The sequence below is a fragment of the Oncorhynchus nerka genome, linkage group LG18 (genome assembly GCF_034236695.1).
Source record: "Oncorhynchus nerka isolate Pitt River linkage group LG18, Oner_Uvic_2.0, whole genome shotgun sequence".
In the NCBI taxonomy this organism is placed as follows: domain Eukaryota; kingdom Metazoa; phylum Chordata; class Actinopteri; order Salmoniformes; family Salmonidae; genus Oncorhynchus; species Oncorhynchus nerka.
In genome coordinates this window covers 30,127,806-30,144,845 of record NC_088413.1, presented here as the reverse complement: position 1 = coordinate 30,144,845, position 17,040 = coordinate 30,127,806, and the positions used below count along the sequence as shown (strand labels likewise).

General features: G+C 46.6%; 1 protein-coding gene across 3 annotated transcripts in view; it reads right to left on the bottom strand.

Annotated features, from left to right (window-relative positions):
* The window catches only part of LOC115146713 (teneurin-3), a 339,724-nt gene that overhangs the window by 80,082 nt on the left and 242,602 nt on the right, over window positions 1–17,040 (bottom strand). For all 3 annotated transcript variants that reach the window (XM_065003929.1, XM_065003930.1, XM_065003931.1), the window contains 3 exons: window positions 14,412–14,597; window positions 2,421–2,567; window positions 980–1,199 (listed from right to left, as the gene is read on the bottom strand). In XM_065003929.1, coding sequence (XP_064860001.1) covers window positions 980–1,199; window positions 2,421–2,567; window positions 14,412–14,597 — 553 coding nt within the window. The remainder of the gene's footprint in view (window positions 1–979; window positions 1,200–2,420; window positions 2,568–14,411; window positions 14,598–17,040) is intronic.

Genomic DNA, 17,040 nt, shown 5'->3' with positions numbered 1-17,040 from the left:
ACCGCATATTAAACATGGCAGAAAAACATCAAACTAAACTGATTATAATCAGATGTCTTTGCTACATAATTGGTCTAGCCTATACTCCAAAATTAAACAAATTCTAGTAAATCGCCTTTGAGTGTGGACTGTATTATTATGCATATTGGATGGACTGGTTACCTTACGCTACGCTCCAAACGTTCTATCCGTGAGTCTGGGAGAGAATGTATAGGCCTAGGCGATGCTGTTGGTTCATTGATTGTGCAGAGCAGCTTACAGTTAGCCTACAAGTATAGTGAATTTGTATTTGATTTTGAATAGCCTAGTAATAGGGCATTTTTTATATTTTCATAATTAATAGGCTGACATTACATTTAGCTACAGAACCATGCATTTCCATGTCCTCCTCTCTCCCCTTCATACCTTTCTCAGCGCAACAGTTTAATGAAATATGTTTCGTTGTGAAAACAAGTTACTATCGATGTTCCCGAACAGATTTCACTTGGTTTCTCAAATGAAGCACTGGGTAGCTGCAGGAACAGGGTTGGAGATGGCATACAGAGTTTGGGCCGAATATCAGCTGTTGCTCAGCAAGAGGCTGCATGCTCCTCAAACAGTTGTTGATACCTGGGGTGAAATAACCAGAGTAGCATGGTTGAAGTAACTAACCATCAGAAAAGTGGCCTCCATTGAATTATTAAAGTGCGAACGGATGCATTTTTCCCCCCTGCCCCTGTTCCTGCCCCTTTGATAATGGGCCATTTTAAATCACAACAAATTTGACATATTAGTAAAGACAAAATTCAATTGAGAATAGGCCGGTTGGGTGAAAATATGATTACTTGATGAAATCAGTCTTTTGCATGACAATAACCATCTGATGTCATGACCGCCACAGACCTCCGCACGCACGCGCACACACACATGCACACGCACACACACGCACACACACACACACACTAACCTGTTCAAATAAAGGTGAAATGAGAATGCTCACCTCTTGTTGAAGGGGTTGTCCCCGGTGATGACGTGGCTGCTCTCTGGTCCAACCAGGAAGCGGATGCGTTGGTAGAAGGAGCGTGCGGCATGCTGGGGCATCAGGCTGGACGGGCTCTGACTGATGATGTCAGAGGGGTCTGGGGAGCCGCGGCAGTACGGCTGGGTCTGACAGGATGTCTGGAGGCAACAGTCTGGGTCCATACAGTCAGCCAGGCCGTCTGAGAGAGATAGAGAGTTATGAAGAGGCAAACAAGAGGAGTAAGGAATGGGATCCAGATCAGATTCTCTCTGATAACTCTAAAGGAACCATATACAGTGAACTCACAAGTTAAAAACAAATCTACCTCCAGTGGCTCTTTTTGTCAGGTGGTCAAAGGTTTGTTTTGTTATAAGTGGCTGTATTCGGTTGGGCTTTCAGAATGGGATTGGCCGTGTTCCTGTGAGAGTGAATAGCAGGCCCAGTTGTTCAAAGTTATTAGTCGACCTCTAACCCCTGGCTGTGGTGACAAACTGCCTGGTTCCTCCATCCTGACTGGTGCCTTGGATGGGATAACTGTAGGCTAAATATACCGTTGGAGTCTCACCGTTAGATAGGTTAGTGAGGGAGGGAGAGAAAGAGAGAGAGCAAGAGAGAGGGAGCGAGAGAGAGAGCAAAGAAAGCGAGAGAAAGCGGGAGGGAGAGTGCGAGAGCGAGCGAGAGAGAGAGAGAGTGGAAGATAAAGAAAGCGTGTGAAAGAAAGTGTGAGTGAGTGAGAAGGAAAGTGGAGAGGGACAGAGAGAAAGAGAGAGAAATAAAGGAGAAAGAGTTCTCTCTACTACTTCAGCCTGCCTGCCTGCCGGCTGTTTTCCAAGGCCTTTGTGTGGGAATGAGATTTGCTCCGTCTCCCACAGGTGACGTCCACAGGAAAGGGGGAGAGGAGGAGAGGAGGAGAGGGAAAAGAGCAGTGGAAGAAAGGAGGGAGGTAGGACGTGGAGCTCATGAAAGGCTGATATTCGTTTTTGTTAGGTTATTAAAAGCTCGGCGTACATCTGGCAACCAGCTACCACCGGGTGGGGGGGGAGGGGTGATAAAAACCTTGCTGCTGCGATTGACGCACCCCTATCTCGTCACTCCTCCACCCCTCCCTCATCCCCCTCTTCCAAAACTAATCAGGATGTGACTCGTTCCTTCTTCTATTTCTTTATTTAACAGGCCTCTATAGTGGTGGCGCCACCGCCTTTCCTGGTGGAGCTTTAAAGAGTGGAGAGATCCACATATAATGTGGTTGTGGGTTCAATCCCAGCAAGGATCACACACAATACGCACAGTTCCGATGTATGAACTCCCTGTACTGGAAGTGACTGCAAATGAAAATGTCTGGCATATAACGTAATGTAACCCAGAGCCAAAGACAAATGTCAATTTCGTGAAAACGTAAGTTCTCTTCGACATGTCTCACCTCCTTCGTTATCCTTGCCGTCGGTGCAGAGGGTCTCCATGGCGACGTCGCATCCCGCCCCACGCCACCCGGACTGGCAGACGCAGTGCCACCCGTTCTGGTCCAAGGTACAGCGACCGTTGTTGTTACACAGGCCTGGGCAGCCCTCTGTAGCAGACCAGAGCATGGAGAGTTAATACAGACTCACACACATAGGAGGGATATGTGTGGATAGGGAAGGGGGGAGTGTGTGTGGCTGATGGTGTGTGTGTGTGTGTGTGTGTGTGTGTGTGTGTGTGTGTGTGTGTGTGTGTGTGTGCATGCATAGGTGAGAATAAGGGAGGGAGAGTGAGTGAGTGCACTTGTGTATCCCATATCAACATTGTGGTGTGTCTGTATGTAGGTGCTTCTCTGTGATTCAGGATTGTGTGTGAACACATGCGTGACTGTGTCCTCCTTTTTCGAGGAGATCCCCCCTCAGTTTTTCGATGAGAACAAACAAATGAACAATCAACATAAACAGATTCAGATTAACAGGTAGATAACCAACCAAAATGAAAAGGTTTCTGGTGAACTTAACATATAACCCGACAGTGTGACATCAGACAGTGTGACATCAGACAGTGTGACATCAGACAGTTAGACAGGCCTGTGAAATGCACAGATGCTGTAATTTCACATGAACGATAGAAGCCTCGTGAAGAACCATTCGTTAACCTCGTTAACCGTTGAAGAATTTGAAAGAAAATGTGAATTTGGCCTTAATCAAGTCAAGTAAGAGAGGATATCAGAAATACAACTGTTGGACATGGAAATTGAGCAGAGAGCAAAAGGAATCTAAATGCACCATACATTACAAAAGAAGAAGCCAAAATATAACGTGTCATTCATTTCAGGGAGATTTGATAATGACAATGTCCCAAAATAGCCCAAATCAAACAGAATCAGAAATCAAAGAACCCAAAACGAAAGCCCTAAATCGATTCCTTCTTCAGTTTTTGACAGTAGTAGCTATTGGCACATCCATGTGAAGCTACAATACAATAGGGACACAAAGTATAGGGAGGGCTCTGGCTTGAGTCCCTGCCGCCACAGCTATACTTTATGCCTCGGTCACATTCCTTTACACAGAATAATAATAAACAAGAGAATAATACAATTGTAATAATATAGAAGCAAAGCCCAGGAGGAAGTGAAAGCAGCCCAGCGACTAGGCTAGACAGTCAGGAGGTCATACAGGCCGCGGATGCATGGAAACAGGACCAACAAGGATTTTCCAACAAAACGGAAGAACCGTGTGTGAAGGGTGGTCAGTGGTGTGTAGGTTGTGTGTGTGTGTAGGTGTGTGTGTTTGAGTTTTGGGAATTCCAAACAAAATGGCAGACAGTGTGTTTGTGTATGTGTGTACAGTATGCGTGTGTTTGTGTGTGTGTGTGTGTTTGCGTGCGTGTTGGAAACAGGTTTTAAGACAGACAAGAATGGAGATAACCAGAAAAAGGACCACAGAAAACAGTGAGAGACTGGTACAAAGACACGTTTACGCCGTGCTTCAAGACAAGAGATAAAGAAAGAAAGAGAGAGAGAGAGAGGGGAAAACAGGAGAGCGGAGAGTGATTGTTCATGACAATCTCCCTGGGGCTTTTGTATGAATTACCTTTAAATCCTGCGATTAGGGGGGGCCAAGGAAAAGGAGAAAAATTTGGGAAAGAAAAATGAACAAAAAAAAACTCAGTACTTCAGTCTCTGTGAAGGGGGTTGCAGACCGACTGACAAACACATAAAAGGAAAGAGAGAGAGAGAGAGAGAGAGAGAGAGAGAGAGAGAGAGAGAGAGAGAGGAAGGAAGAGGAAGGAAGAGGAGGGAGGAGGCAGGATTCCGTGGACATACTGTTGGAAGACAGGGGGATACAGAGAAGGAAAGACAGAGTGCGAGAGAGAGACTGATACGGAGAGATCACCAAAGAAGTAGTCCATATCTCTTAAAGGTCTCCAATTCTTAGTTCTCTACAAAAGGCATTGATGGTGCTAGTAAAATACATTCAATTTATTAACAAATAAACATATATTCACGTTGTTTGGACATTTTAAGGTGCCATTCTTCACTGTCAATTTGGGGAAAGCAAAAAAACAAACAAAAGAAATCACTGACACCAAAAGCATTGAGGCAAAGCATCCGGGATAACATCTCTGCGTTAAGAAAAAAATGCCTAGTCAGCTGCTTGAGCTTAGATTGACGTTATTTCAATGTTATTCTATCGGGCCGCTGGAACGTTTGTGGCCTCGCCCGGTGCCCAACGCGGGGGCGTTCGAGAGCAGTGGTTGGTGGGTTATGTGGGCTAAAAAACGCCCCCAGTTCTACCATGCCTGGTAGTTGCCGAAGATCCTCCCATGCTCCAAGAGAGAGGACATGATATTGGATTTACCCCACAGTACCAAGACATGAAGACATGAGAAAACACATAGTCACAGTGACAACAATAGAAGCCTGAATCAATGAATCAATACATCAATGAATCAGAATCAGAGATTAAAAAAAGAGATGAAAAGAAAAAGAGAGAGAAGAGGGTTACTGGGAATCTTATGGCCGTCACATGTACCACACAGCACGATGGGGGGGCAGAAGAAAGAGAGACCACAGTACCTTTGACTCTAATATCCGGATTGTGAGCTTGAAAGAGAAAAAAGGAGAGAGAGAAAAAGGGAGGAGAGCGAGCGGTTAAGGAGAGGAGAAAAAAAACAGGGCAGACTATTTACCAGAGTGTTAGTAGTGTACTTACGAGCACAGGCACCCTTACACACTCGCGTGCACACACACACACACACACACACACACACACACCACATGTGTTTGAAAATGTGATGGATATCCCATGTGACACAGAGTGTGTGTGGCCATCCTCACATATAAACCTGTAGGACTTCTCTCGGCGTTGTGACGGGGGGGAGGGGGGGTAAATAGACAGAAGATACATACTTTATCAGACACTTAGCTTGTTGTGACGTATCAGCGTATGGATGTTGTACGTATAAGTGTTGTACATATACATATGTGTGTGTGTCAATGTGTTGTCTTATGTCGCCAACACCCAGTCCCTAAATTGCTTACACAATCTTAGGATGATGCTTGCTGTAACTTCACACTAACATACACACAAATTCCCTCAGATGATGCTTGCTGTAACTTCACACTAACATACACACAAATTCCCTCACATGATGCTTGCTGTAACTTCACACTAACATACACACAAATTCCCTCAGATGATGTTTGCTGTAACTTCACACTAGCTCACACACACACACACACTGGCTCAGGTGGCAGCTTGATTGGCCGTCATCCTCTCCCTTTCCCAGAGTGGAACAGGATCCCTTAACAGAACTAATGGAGCATCAGGGTTCTTAATGGAACGTCAGGGTTAAGAAAACAGCAGCAATCATCCCTGAACCCTGAGCAAAGGGGCAGCAATTTACCAGCTAATTGCACTAAAGATTTCTCATTTACTTCCATCATATTCCACTCACATCGGGACAGGGAGGACTGTGTGTGTGTGTGTGTGTGTGTGTGTGTGTGTGTGTGTGTGTGTGTCCATCTGTGTGTGCATGTACAGTATGTATGTATATGTGTGTGTATGTACAGTATGTATCTGTGTGTGTGTCCATCTGTGTGTGTATGTACAGTGCGTGTGTGTGTACATCTGTGTGTGTATGTACAGTGTGTGTGTGTGCAAGTGTGTGTGTGTGCCTGTGGGTCAAGCTGCAGAATTAATCAGCCTCTTATAGACATCAATGCTTCATTATTTGTCGGGACAATTCTCAGCGGCTGCTGATTAAAGTGACATTAATCTGGAAACAATTATATATCACAACGTCCAGACCCACTCAATCCCCACCCTGAGGTAAAGATGGAGGGAGGAGAGGAGAGGGGGATGAAGAGGAGGGTAGAGAGATGAGGGGGAACGGAGAGAGAGAGAGCAGAGGGGCAGAAAGAGAGAGAGAGGGGCAGAAAGAGAGAGAGAGGGGCAGAAAGAGAGAGAGAGAGAGAGAGAGAGAGGGGCAGAGAGAGAGAGAGAGAGAGAGAGAGAGAGAGAGAGAGAGAGAGAGAGAGAGAGAGCAGGGGTAGAGGCTTCCGGCATGTATCCATTGATTTAACATGATCTTAATTAACGTTTACTGCCTTTAACAACCCCTCAGCTCCAGGTGAGCCTACCATAAAAACAGGGGGGCCTCCTCTTAGACTTGAATCATGCTATAGCTCAAAGTGCTCCAGAACCCATTGAGGACAATGAAAAACCACAACACCCACCCATCCCCAACATGGTTATTACTGAGCTATGAGGCTATGAGCCTCACTCATTCCCTGGTCCATAGTAGACGCACACACATACACACAAACACACACACATGCATGCGCACACACTTGTACACAAACACACTTACATGTACACACACGCACACACAGCGATGTATGTACAATAACGGTAGTGTGTGACACATGTGGCTACACTGACGGAGCTACCAGCCCGTTACTAGAGACGCCAGATCAGTGGTAACACAGAACAGCCATTCAGCAGTACTGAGAGGGGGATTATGAGCTTCCTAGTTCCCAAGCAGAGCCTCGAGTGTAGCAGCGTTAATTAACTATTGAACACAGTTACCAAAATTATTTGGCCTTTGTGAATAAAATTTGACTGTTTTAACTACACAATTGAGTTTACAAACCGCTGTGTTTTGTGTGAGTGTGTGTGTTTTATGAAACGCTAACCTTGAACACTTTTCCCCCCGCGTTTTAAAAGACAAATCACTACACAGAATGCTACAGTAGCTAGTAGCTGAATCTAAAGTTGGAGTTGAGGATGGACACCAAGACCAATAATTTTGCTCTCTCATTTCAGTGGAAATATCAATAGTAGATGGTTTGAATTTATAGCGAGCGAAAGAGCAGTGTATGTGTGTGTGTGTGTGTGTGTGTGTGTGTGTTGTCTAGCGAGCATCAGCCTTGGATGATAATGAAGAACCATCAGGCACTACACTGACCTGGAGGCAAACAGACATCTGGGGAGAAACAGAACCAGACATACAGACATCTGGGGAGAATCAGAACCAGACACACAGACATCTGGGGAGAAACAGAACCAGACACACAGACATCTGGGGAGAAACAGAACCAGACACACAGACATCTGGGGAGAAACAGAACCAGACACACAGACATCTGGGGAGGAACAGAACCAGACACACATACATCTGGGGAGAAACAGAACCAGACACACAGACATCTGGGGAGAAACAGAACCAGACACACAGACATCTGGGGAGAAACAGAACCAGACACACAGACATCTGGGGAGAAACAGAACCAGACAGACTTGCAGCTGGTGGGAGTGTGTTTGTATGTGAGGGAGAGTGTGTGTGTGCATGAATGTGTGTACAGTATGTGTGTCTGTGTGTGTGGAGGCACGTCTGGTGGTGCTGGGTGAGATATTGCTGGCTCTGCAGTGCTATTCTGGACGATGGAGAGATGTGAGGGAGGGAGGGAGGGAGGGATGACTGACCATCAGTCTAGCCCCAGGAGAGGAAGGGCAGAGGGGGAGAACAGGGAGCCTGGGATGGGGTTCTGGAGCTGGAGTGCTGGAGAAACCTTGGGGCAGTAAGTCTGCAGTTTCCTGGTTCTCAACTAATACACTCAGCTGCACTTCTCAGAACACACACACACCCACATGCACACGCAACAATATTTTAACAATATTCCATACGCTACTTTAAAATCTGTCTCCGTCCCTAATGGCACCCTATTCCCTACACAGTGCACTACTTTTGACCAGCGCCTATAGTAGGTGATTTGGGAAACGTCCTCAGTGTGACTGAAGGAGACAACCCTACTGATGAGGTATTCAGAAGCAGTAATAATAATAAGAAGAAGAAGCAGAAGAAGCAGAAGAACCTGTGGCTCTCTTAACAAAACCTCATGTCTGCAGAAGGAACGAGGAGCATTGTGCAAGTCCATAAAAATGTACTTTTACTATCCTCCGCAGAAGAGTATTTTGGAACGATGATAATAAAAGATCATATGAGATCTTGGTTATTGGACGTGATTGTTATATAAACACATCGATGATTCAGTCTGTTTACTGTAACTCAAATCGTCAAGGGAAGACATTGTTATCGGTTTGTTGCTGCAAAATTCTTAGAAAACTTACATAAACTGGACATCATTTATTTCCAAGGTAACACAAATGATTTCAGCCAATTTAAGTTGTTTTCTATTAAACAAGGATACTTCCACGTCTCAGAGACATCAATTCATTTGCTGCATTATGCAAGCGGGAACATTAGAGTAAAATCAAGGACACTATTTTACCACTACCAATCACACACACGATACAGTGACCATCACTGTGTTTTGTATGGAAAAGCAATAGGCTGAGTAGAAATGAGCGTTGGACTACTTCCTTAAAGCCACTCAAAATGGAGATGCTTCAAGCCACCTTGTGTCAGACAATGACAGAGAGAGAAAGAGATAGAGTGGAGCCTGAAATGATTGACACCCTCGATAAATATGGGCATTAACGACTGTAGAAAATAAATCAGTCAAATAGTGAGCTATATTGTATGCAAAAAAAAATGGGAAGATTATTTTATACTAATACCATTGCTCAGAGAAAAATATTTTGTTTAATAAGTAATATCTCAAAAGGGTAGGGGTCAGAGATATTGACACCCCTACAACGCAACGACTACATCAAGCTTGTGACTCTACAAACTTGTTGGATGCATCTGCTATTTGTTTTGGTTGTGTTTCAGATTATTTTGTGCCCAATAGAAATGAATGGTAAATAAGGTATTGTGTCAATTTGGAGTCACTTTGATTGTAAAATACGAATAGAACATGTTTCTAAACACTTCTAAATCAATAAGAATAGAACATGTTTCTAAACACTTCTAAATCAATAAGAATAGAACATGTTTCTAAACACTTCTAAATCAATGTGGAATATATCATGAGACACGCATTCGTGAATAACGACGAGTGAGAAAGTTCCAGAAGTTCAAAAGATCATACCCCCAAGACATGCTAACGTCCCCCGGTATTGGTAACAGTGAGAGGTAAGCATGTCTTGAGGGCATGATCTTTTGATCTTCTGGAACTTTCTCACTCGTCGTTATTCACGATCGCATGTCTCGGGGGAGAGAAGAAGACGACTTAATAACTACTGGGTTCTTCTCCTCTCTCATTCAGCATTTGCTATGGAGGAAGAGGGGGGATGTCTGTTGCAGACAAGTAATGAAGGAGTAGCTAAACGTCACCTAACGCTCAATAAGTCTTAATGCTGCACTGTGGTTCCACTGCATATACAGTGGCAAGAAAAAGTACCTGGATTTCTGAATAAATTGGTCATAAAACTTCATCAACAATAGACAAACACAGTCCGCTGAAACTAATAACACACAAACAATTATACGTTTTCATGTGTTTATTGAACACACTGTGTAAACATTCACAGTGCAGGGTGGGAAAAGTATGTGAACCCTTGGATTTAATTACTGGTTGACCCTCCTTTGGCAAGAATAACCTCAACCAAACGTTTTCTGTAGTTGCGGATCAGACTTGCACAACAGTCAGGTGGAATTTTGGACCATTCTTTTTTGCAAAATTGTTTCAGTTCAGCAATATTCTTGGGATGTCTGGTGTGAACTGCTCTCTTGAGGTCAGGCCACAGCATCTCAATCGGGTTGAGATCAGGACTCTGACTGGGCCACTCCAGAAGGCGTATTTTCTTCTGTTGAAGCCATTCTGTTGTTGATTTACTGCTGAGTTTTGGTTCGTTGTCCCGTTGCATCACCTAACTTCTGTTGAGCTTCAATTGGTGGACAGAAAGCCTAACATTCTCCTGCAAAATGTCTTGATAAACTTGGGAATTCATTTTTCCGTCGATGATAGCAAGCTGTCCAGGCCCTGAGGCAGCCCTAAAACATGATGCTTCCTCCACCATACTTTACAGTTGGGATGAGGTTTTGATGTTGGTGTGCTGTACCTTTTTTCTCCACACATAGTGTTGTGTTCCTTCCAAACAACTCAACTGTAGTTTCATCTGTCCACAGAATATTTTTGCTAGTAGCGCTGTGGAACATCCAGGTGCACTTTTGCAAACTTCAGAAATGCAGCAATGTTTTTTTTGGCTTCTTCCGTAGTGTCCTTCCATGAACACCATTCTTGTTTAGTGTTTTACGTATCGTAGACTCGTCAACAGAGATGTTAGCATGTTCCAGAGATTTCTGTATTTAGCTGATACTGTAGGATTCTTCTTAACCTCATTGGGCATTCTGCGCTGTGCTCTTGCAGTCAAGAGGGAGAGTAGCAACAGAGTAGCAACAGTGCTGAACTTTCTCCATTTATAGACAATTTATCTTAACGTGGACTGATGAACATCAAGGCTTTTAGAGATACTTTTGTAACCCTTTCAAGCTAACAATTCATAATCTTGGGTCTTCTGAGATCTCTTTGTTTGAGGCATGGTTCACATCAGGCAATGCTTCTTGTGAATAGCAAACTCAAATTTTGAGTTTGTAGGGCAAGGCAGCTCTAACCAACATCTCCAATCTCGCCTCATTGATCATTGACTCCAGGTTAGTTGACTCCTGACTCCAATGAGCTTTTGGAGAAGTCATTAGCCTCGGGGTTCACATACTTTTTCCAACCTACACTGTGAATGTTTCAATGATGTATTCAATATAGACAACAACACACTGTGTGTGTCTACTGTTGTGACTTAGATGAGGATCAGATCAAACTTGATGACCAATGTATGCAGAAATCCAGGTAATTCCAATGGGTTCACATACTTTTTCTTGCCACTGTAATAGACTGTCTAAACTGGTGTTCTACTGATGCAAATCAGTGTTGACTGAACATTACACTATACACTCTTTGTTTGAGTTGTTGTGAATAAGCGATTGGATAAGGACATACTGTATGGTATTTTTTTTGGGGGGGGGGGGGGGGGGGGCAATGAGGCAATGCGGTGAGACTGTCCGGGGTCAGAGCGGGGTGGCAGCCGTGGGATCCGTCCCGTACTAAACAGTATAGAATGTTCTGCTGTTCTATCTGGCTGACCTCCCTTCCCCTTTTGGAGGAAGTCGTTCTCTTGCTAACGTCTTTATCTTTACCTTCAGCAGACACCAATGATGCACGATGGCCCTCACCACCTCTGACGCGCTACTCTGGAACTGACTCACGTCCCAGCCAACCCCTGCAGGGTTTCAGTTTCAGACTAGGGCTTCAAGGAGCATCCTGCCTTTGTATTTTGGTGTCTGAATGCTAAGAAAGAGTGTCTGAAGACTAATAATGAGCCAAAAGGTGTTATTTTCAGGGGAATTAGGCAGCTGTAGGTGCTTCCTTCATAGGGCCAGCCAGAGCTAATCAGACACACATTATTGACACAGAAGAAATTAACTATATGATGATGAGTAGAGTGAGGCAGTGCGTGTGTGTGTGCGCTCGCATTTTTTATGTGTGTGTGCAGAGAGTGTCACGAAACCTGAAAACACACAGCTGGGGGACACCATACATAAAGCCTGTCACCAAGCCTGTCACCATGCCTGTCACCATGCTTCCCAGTCAAAACAGTTTGCCATATATTATGACAAAATCATGACTTTTTGTTTGTTTTGGTGTTCGGCAGGTTTTGTCCCGGCTGTTCACGCACACAACATTTTTGCTTGAGAGGCAAGTCAGTAGCCGAAGTCTACGCCCCTTCTCCGGTGATTGGTCAACAGTACTACTCCTAGTAGGAAGGGATTGTCATTCAATGAGAGATGACTAGTTGGGGCCTCCTGGGTGGCGCAGTGGTTAAGGGTGCTGTACTGCAGCGCCAGCTGTGCCATCAGAGTCCCTGGGTTCGCGCCCAGGCTCTGTCGTAACCGGCCGCGACCGGGAGGTCCGTGGGGCGACGCACAATTGGCCTAGCGTCTTCCGGGTTAGGGAGGGCTTGGACGGTAGGGATGTCGTGGTCTCATCGCGCACCAGCGACTCCTGTGGCGGGCCGGGCGCAGTGCGTGCTAACCAAGGTTGCCAGGTGCACGGCTGGCTTCCGGGTTGGATGCGCGCTGTGTTAAGAAGCAGTGCGGCTTGGTTGGGTTGTGTATCGGAGGACGCATGACTTTCAACCTTCGTCTCTGTAGCGATGAGACAAGATAGTAGCTACTACAACAATTGGATACCACGAAATTGGGGAGAAAAAGGGGTAAATTAACATGCAGATTTTTTCACTTGAGAAATAATGTACCAAACGTTAGATGTAAAATTGTGCAACGAAAACTTCCTCTGCAAATCCGTCAGAATTCATTACAGAGTTTTTGATTCATCTTATATTATATTAAGTAGGAGTATTTTGAGGAAGTCTTACTGGGTATGTTGTTACTATGGTGTCTCAATAGGGACAAACATTAATATTGCTGAGTTCTGCTAGGAGCAAACCCAACCTAGTATACGGGCTCCTTAACTCTAACTCGACCGCTAAATGAGTGGGGGACACCACGCTAAACTCTAACTCGACCGCTAAATGAGTGGGGGACACCACGCTAAACTCTAACTCGACCGCTAAATGAGTGGGGGACACCACGCTAAACTCTAACTCGACCGCTAATTCATCTGATTTTTCGTTTGAATAACGGACCAGAACCTAATAAAGACGGCCAGCCACAATGGGGGCCCGTTCAGTCTGTCAACGACATCCGCTCCACAATGTTGACTAATTGAGTGAAGCGGAACGACGCCTCAAAACGCACCCCTGCTGAGTTTGTGCTGCAGAGATCGAGGCAGAACAGAACACGAGTTCTGTGTGTGAGGAGAGAACATGCATTCTGCTCCGCAATCGACTTCATATCAGGGAATCAGCCGACAAAACAAGATTTGCTTGATAACAATTAAGTAGGTTTTGTGATGTAGGGGTTGAGAGGGAAACGATTAACCAGACATGATTTCTCAGTTCTCTTTAGGGCTCGTATCTTTGCATCGTATAGAGGAGGCTTTGGCCTGTTTCAGTGTTTGGTGTTTGTTTCACACCCGGCTTAAAAGCTATACAACAACGCGCCAGGCATTTACAGCCCTGCTCTGTATCCTTTTGTTAAGACGGAGAGCTTGGAACAGGACACACACAGTCTATCTTCTCCACACTGCCTTAACAACAGTAAACGTCAGTGTTTTGATAGAGGTTAAAGGTCAGCAGCGCCCCATGGGGACTCTGCAGGCCTTCTTCACACAGGTCACGTGAGTGACTACAAAGAGCAGGCTGCAGAGTGGGAAGGAGTTGGCCAGGCCCTTGTAAAGAGAGGGATGGAGTTGGCCAGGCCCTTGTAACGAGAGGGAGGGAGTTGGCCAGGCCCTTGTAACGAGAGGGAGGGAGTTAGCCAGGCCCTTGTAAAGAGAGGGAGGGAGTTGGCCAGGCCCTTGTAAAGAGAGGGAGGGAGTTGGCCAGGCCCTTGTAAAGAGAGGGAGGGAGTTGGCCAGGCCCTTGTAAAGAGAGGGAGGGAGTTGGCCAGGCCCTTGTAAAGAGAGGGATGGAGTTGGCCAGGCCCTTGTAAAGAGAGGGAGGGAGTTGGCCAGGCCCTTGTAAAGAGAGGAAGGGAGTTGGCCAGGCCCTTGTAAAGAGAGGGAGGGAGTTGGCCAGGCCCTTGTAAAGAGAGGGAGGGAGTTGGCCAGGCCCTTGTAAAGAGAGGGATGGAGAGGAAAGAGAGGAAAGAGGAGACTGGGATCAGATGCTACTTCAGCTGGCTGTTCAAAGCCATATAGACCCGCAGGTTGGAGTTCTCCGTGGTGTGAGAGCTGGGGGAATCATGGATGGACAGACAGCTTCAGAGGTAGAGGAGTGTGTGTGATTGGTGTGTGTGTGTGTGAGAGAGAAAACGTGTGTGAAAACGTGTGTGTTTCCTCGTAACAATGTCTTTAATCGTCGACCCATATGATGTATTCATGTGTATGTCCACTGTAGGCGTGTGTATTCTTCAGTAGACCTACCGATGTTGCAGTGCTCTCCGGTCCAGCCCTGGTTGCACTCACACTTGCCCTCCTTGCAGACTCCGTTCTTAGTGCACATGGGATGGCAGGCCTTCTGGTCACAGACCGTACCAGTCCAGCCCTCCTCGCAACGACAGCTGCCCCCGAAACACACGCCGTGGGAGCCGCAGTCCACCACACACACCTCTGTACACGCACGCACACACACACACACAGAAGGAAATGTTAGTGTCAGTGTGTAATCGCTAGCTAGTTATCTGTGTGTGCTAGGAGCGTCCACTGTGCCGTCACCCGCTTTGTAGAAACACATTCATCCATAACAAACAAAACAGACATAAGGTTTCATCTATCTCTGTATCAACTGTAGCCAGGCTGGGTCTCCGTTGGCACAATGCTTCCACTATTGTGTTTTGGGCTGGACAGCGGGTGGGGTCGGGGTCGGGTGGATATGGTTGTCAGCCTGGTATTTCTCAAATAACACCTTGCTACCCTGACACGTCTGTCCCCCGTGGCTGACACGGTGTAGGATGAAGAATGTGGGAGGTTTCTGGGGTGGGGCACGGTGGTGGGGGTGCGTGGTCCTGTGGTGGGTCTGAGGTGTTGGTGTAATATGGGGTGTGTGTGTGTGTGTGTGTGTGTGTATGCGTGCGAGTGGGTGGGGGGGTGGGGGGGGCAGAGGTGTGATCATTGAGTATGAACAGTTCAGGCTATGAGAGTAGACATATTGAACTTTACCTCAGACAGGGTTAGAATAGGATAAGGGTAGAGGATGGGTAGACACTGTTAGCCAGCCATCCAGCCAGACACAAGGATTCCCACTGTGCCTGAACCAGAACGACCAAACCAATCAACCACAGATAAATCAATCCTGCTGCAGTGGGGCCCATAGATGGACGCCTGCACACAATCTGGGCTTGTTTGGTACAGACTCCCGACTGACGGAATGTTGTCAGTTGAGATGGAACTGTTTTTGTCTCTGTTCTGTTCTTCAGAGTTTAGACCATTTGAACCAGAAGTGCGCGTTAATATTCCACCTATCACTTTTAGCTCTGAGTTGAAGTGACACTTGTTTTCCATTCTTTTTTGTTGCGGTTAAGAAGAAGACAGGAACGCCTTTATTGATACGACCTTGAAATATAAACTGAGGGGAGAGGTGTTTGAAGGAATTGTTGTTTGCACAAAATATAAGAGAGACACTCAACACTTGACATTTAGCAGACGCTCTTATCCAGAGCGACTCACAGAAGTGAGTGCACTCACTTTCGTACTGGTCCCCCGGGGGAATCGAACCCACACCTCTGGCATTGCAAGCGCCATGCTCTCCCAACTGAGCCACAGTCAACATTTTCTTTGTCTTGTGTCTGTCTTGGCAGGTCTGTACGTACAGACAGACAGTCAGGATTGCAGGCAGCAGATGTCTGGCAGGGTGAAGACTATACTCGGACAGACCCCACCCTGGTTAACTACTGAATACACAGTATCTACATCTTACTGAAATGTTGTCCTGTAGAAACACAACCCAGTAGAATGGATGAGACCTGTGTCAGAGAGTTCAGAACAGATCACTGTAGTAATACTGGAAGAAAATCCTCATACAATGTTAACTACAGTGCTATAGCATGGGTATAGGAATAACAGCATCTGAAATGTTGCCACTTCTTGGACTCTTTGCAGGCAGGGAAAAATAATCGACCGTAGGACCATTGCTATCAGACAGTGGCTAAGAGAAGCAATTCCGGTTGAAGTCAGTGGCTAGATAGAAGACATTGATTGAGCGGAGTTCTCTTAGACAAGCTATCAGTGGCTAGAAGACCAAGAGGTTCCTCTCTGAGTCATTCCAGGTAAGACCACAAGACCAACAGACCCCCGACCGCTCAGTCTTTCTCGGTCTCTAAAGTTCCATCAGCCCCCTGGAGGGGCTTCGCTCAGTGTGGGCCGCCGCTGCCTGTGGCGAGCTGCCATTACCGTTGTGTGTTTGTGAGAGAGAGTGTGTTGTGTGTCAGGGAGTGGCGCTGTTCGTCACTGTCATCGCCATGTCGCTGGGGCGGTGTGTGTATGGGTATGTATGTGCGAGATGCGGCGGGCGCTGTCTGAAGCAGGGAGGAGGGAGGGAGGGAGCGGCCTGGAGGGGTGACCAGACTGAGGCTCTGGTCACGTCTGTCTGAAGCAGGGAGGGAGGGAGCGGCCTGGAGGGGTGACCAGACTGAGGCTCTGGTCACGTCTGTCTGAAGCAGGGAGGGAGGGAGCGGCCTGGAGGGGTGACCAGACTGAGGCTCTGGTCACATCTGTCTGAAGCAGGGAGGAGGGAGGGAGGGAGCGGCCGAGAGGGGTGACCAGACTGAGGCTCTGGTCACGTCTGTCTGAAGCAGGGAGGGAGGGAGCGGCCTGGAGGGGTGACCAGACTGAGGCTCTGGTCACGTCTGTCTGAAGCAGGGAGGAGGGAGGGAGGGAGCAGCCTGGAGGGGTGACCAGACTGAGGCTCTGGTCACGTCTGTCTGAAGCAGGGAGGAGGGAGCGGCCTGGAGGGGTGACCAGACTGAGGCTCTGGTCACGTCTGTCTGAAGCAGGGAGGGAGGGAGCGGCCTGGAGGGGTGACCAGACTGAGGCTCTGGTCACGTCTGTCTGAAGC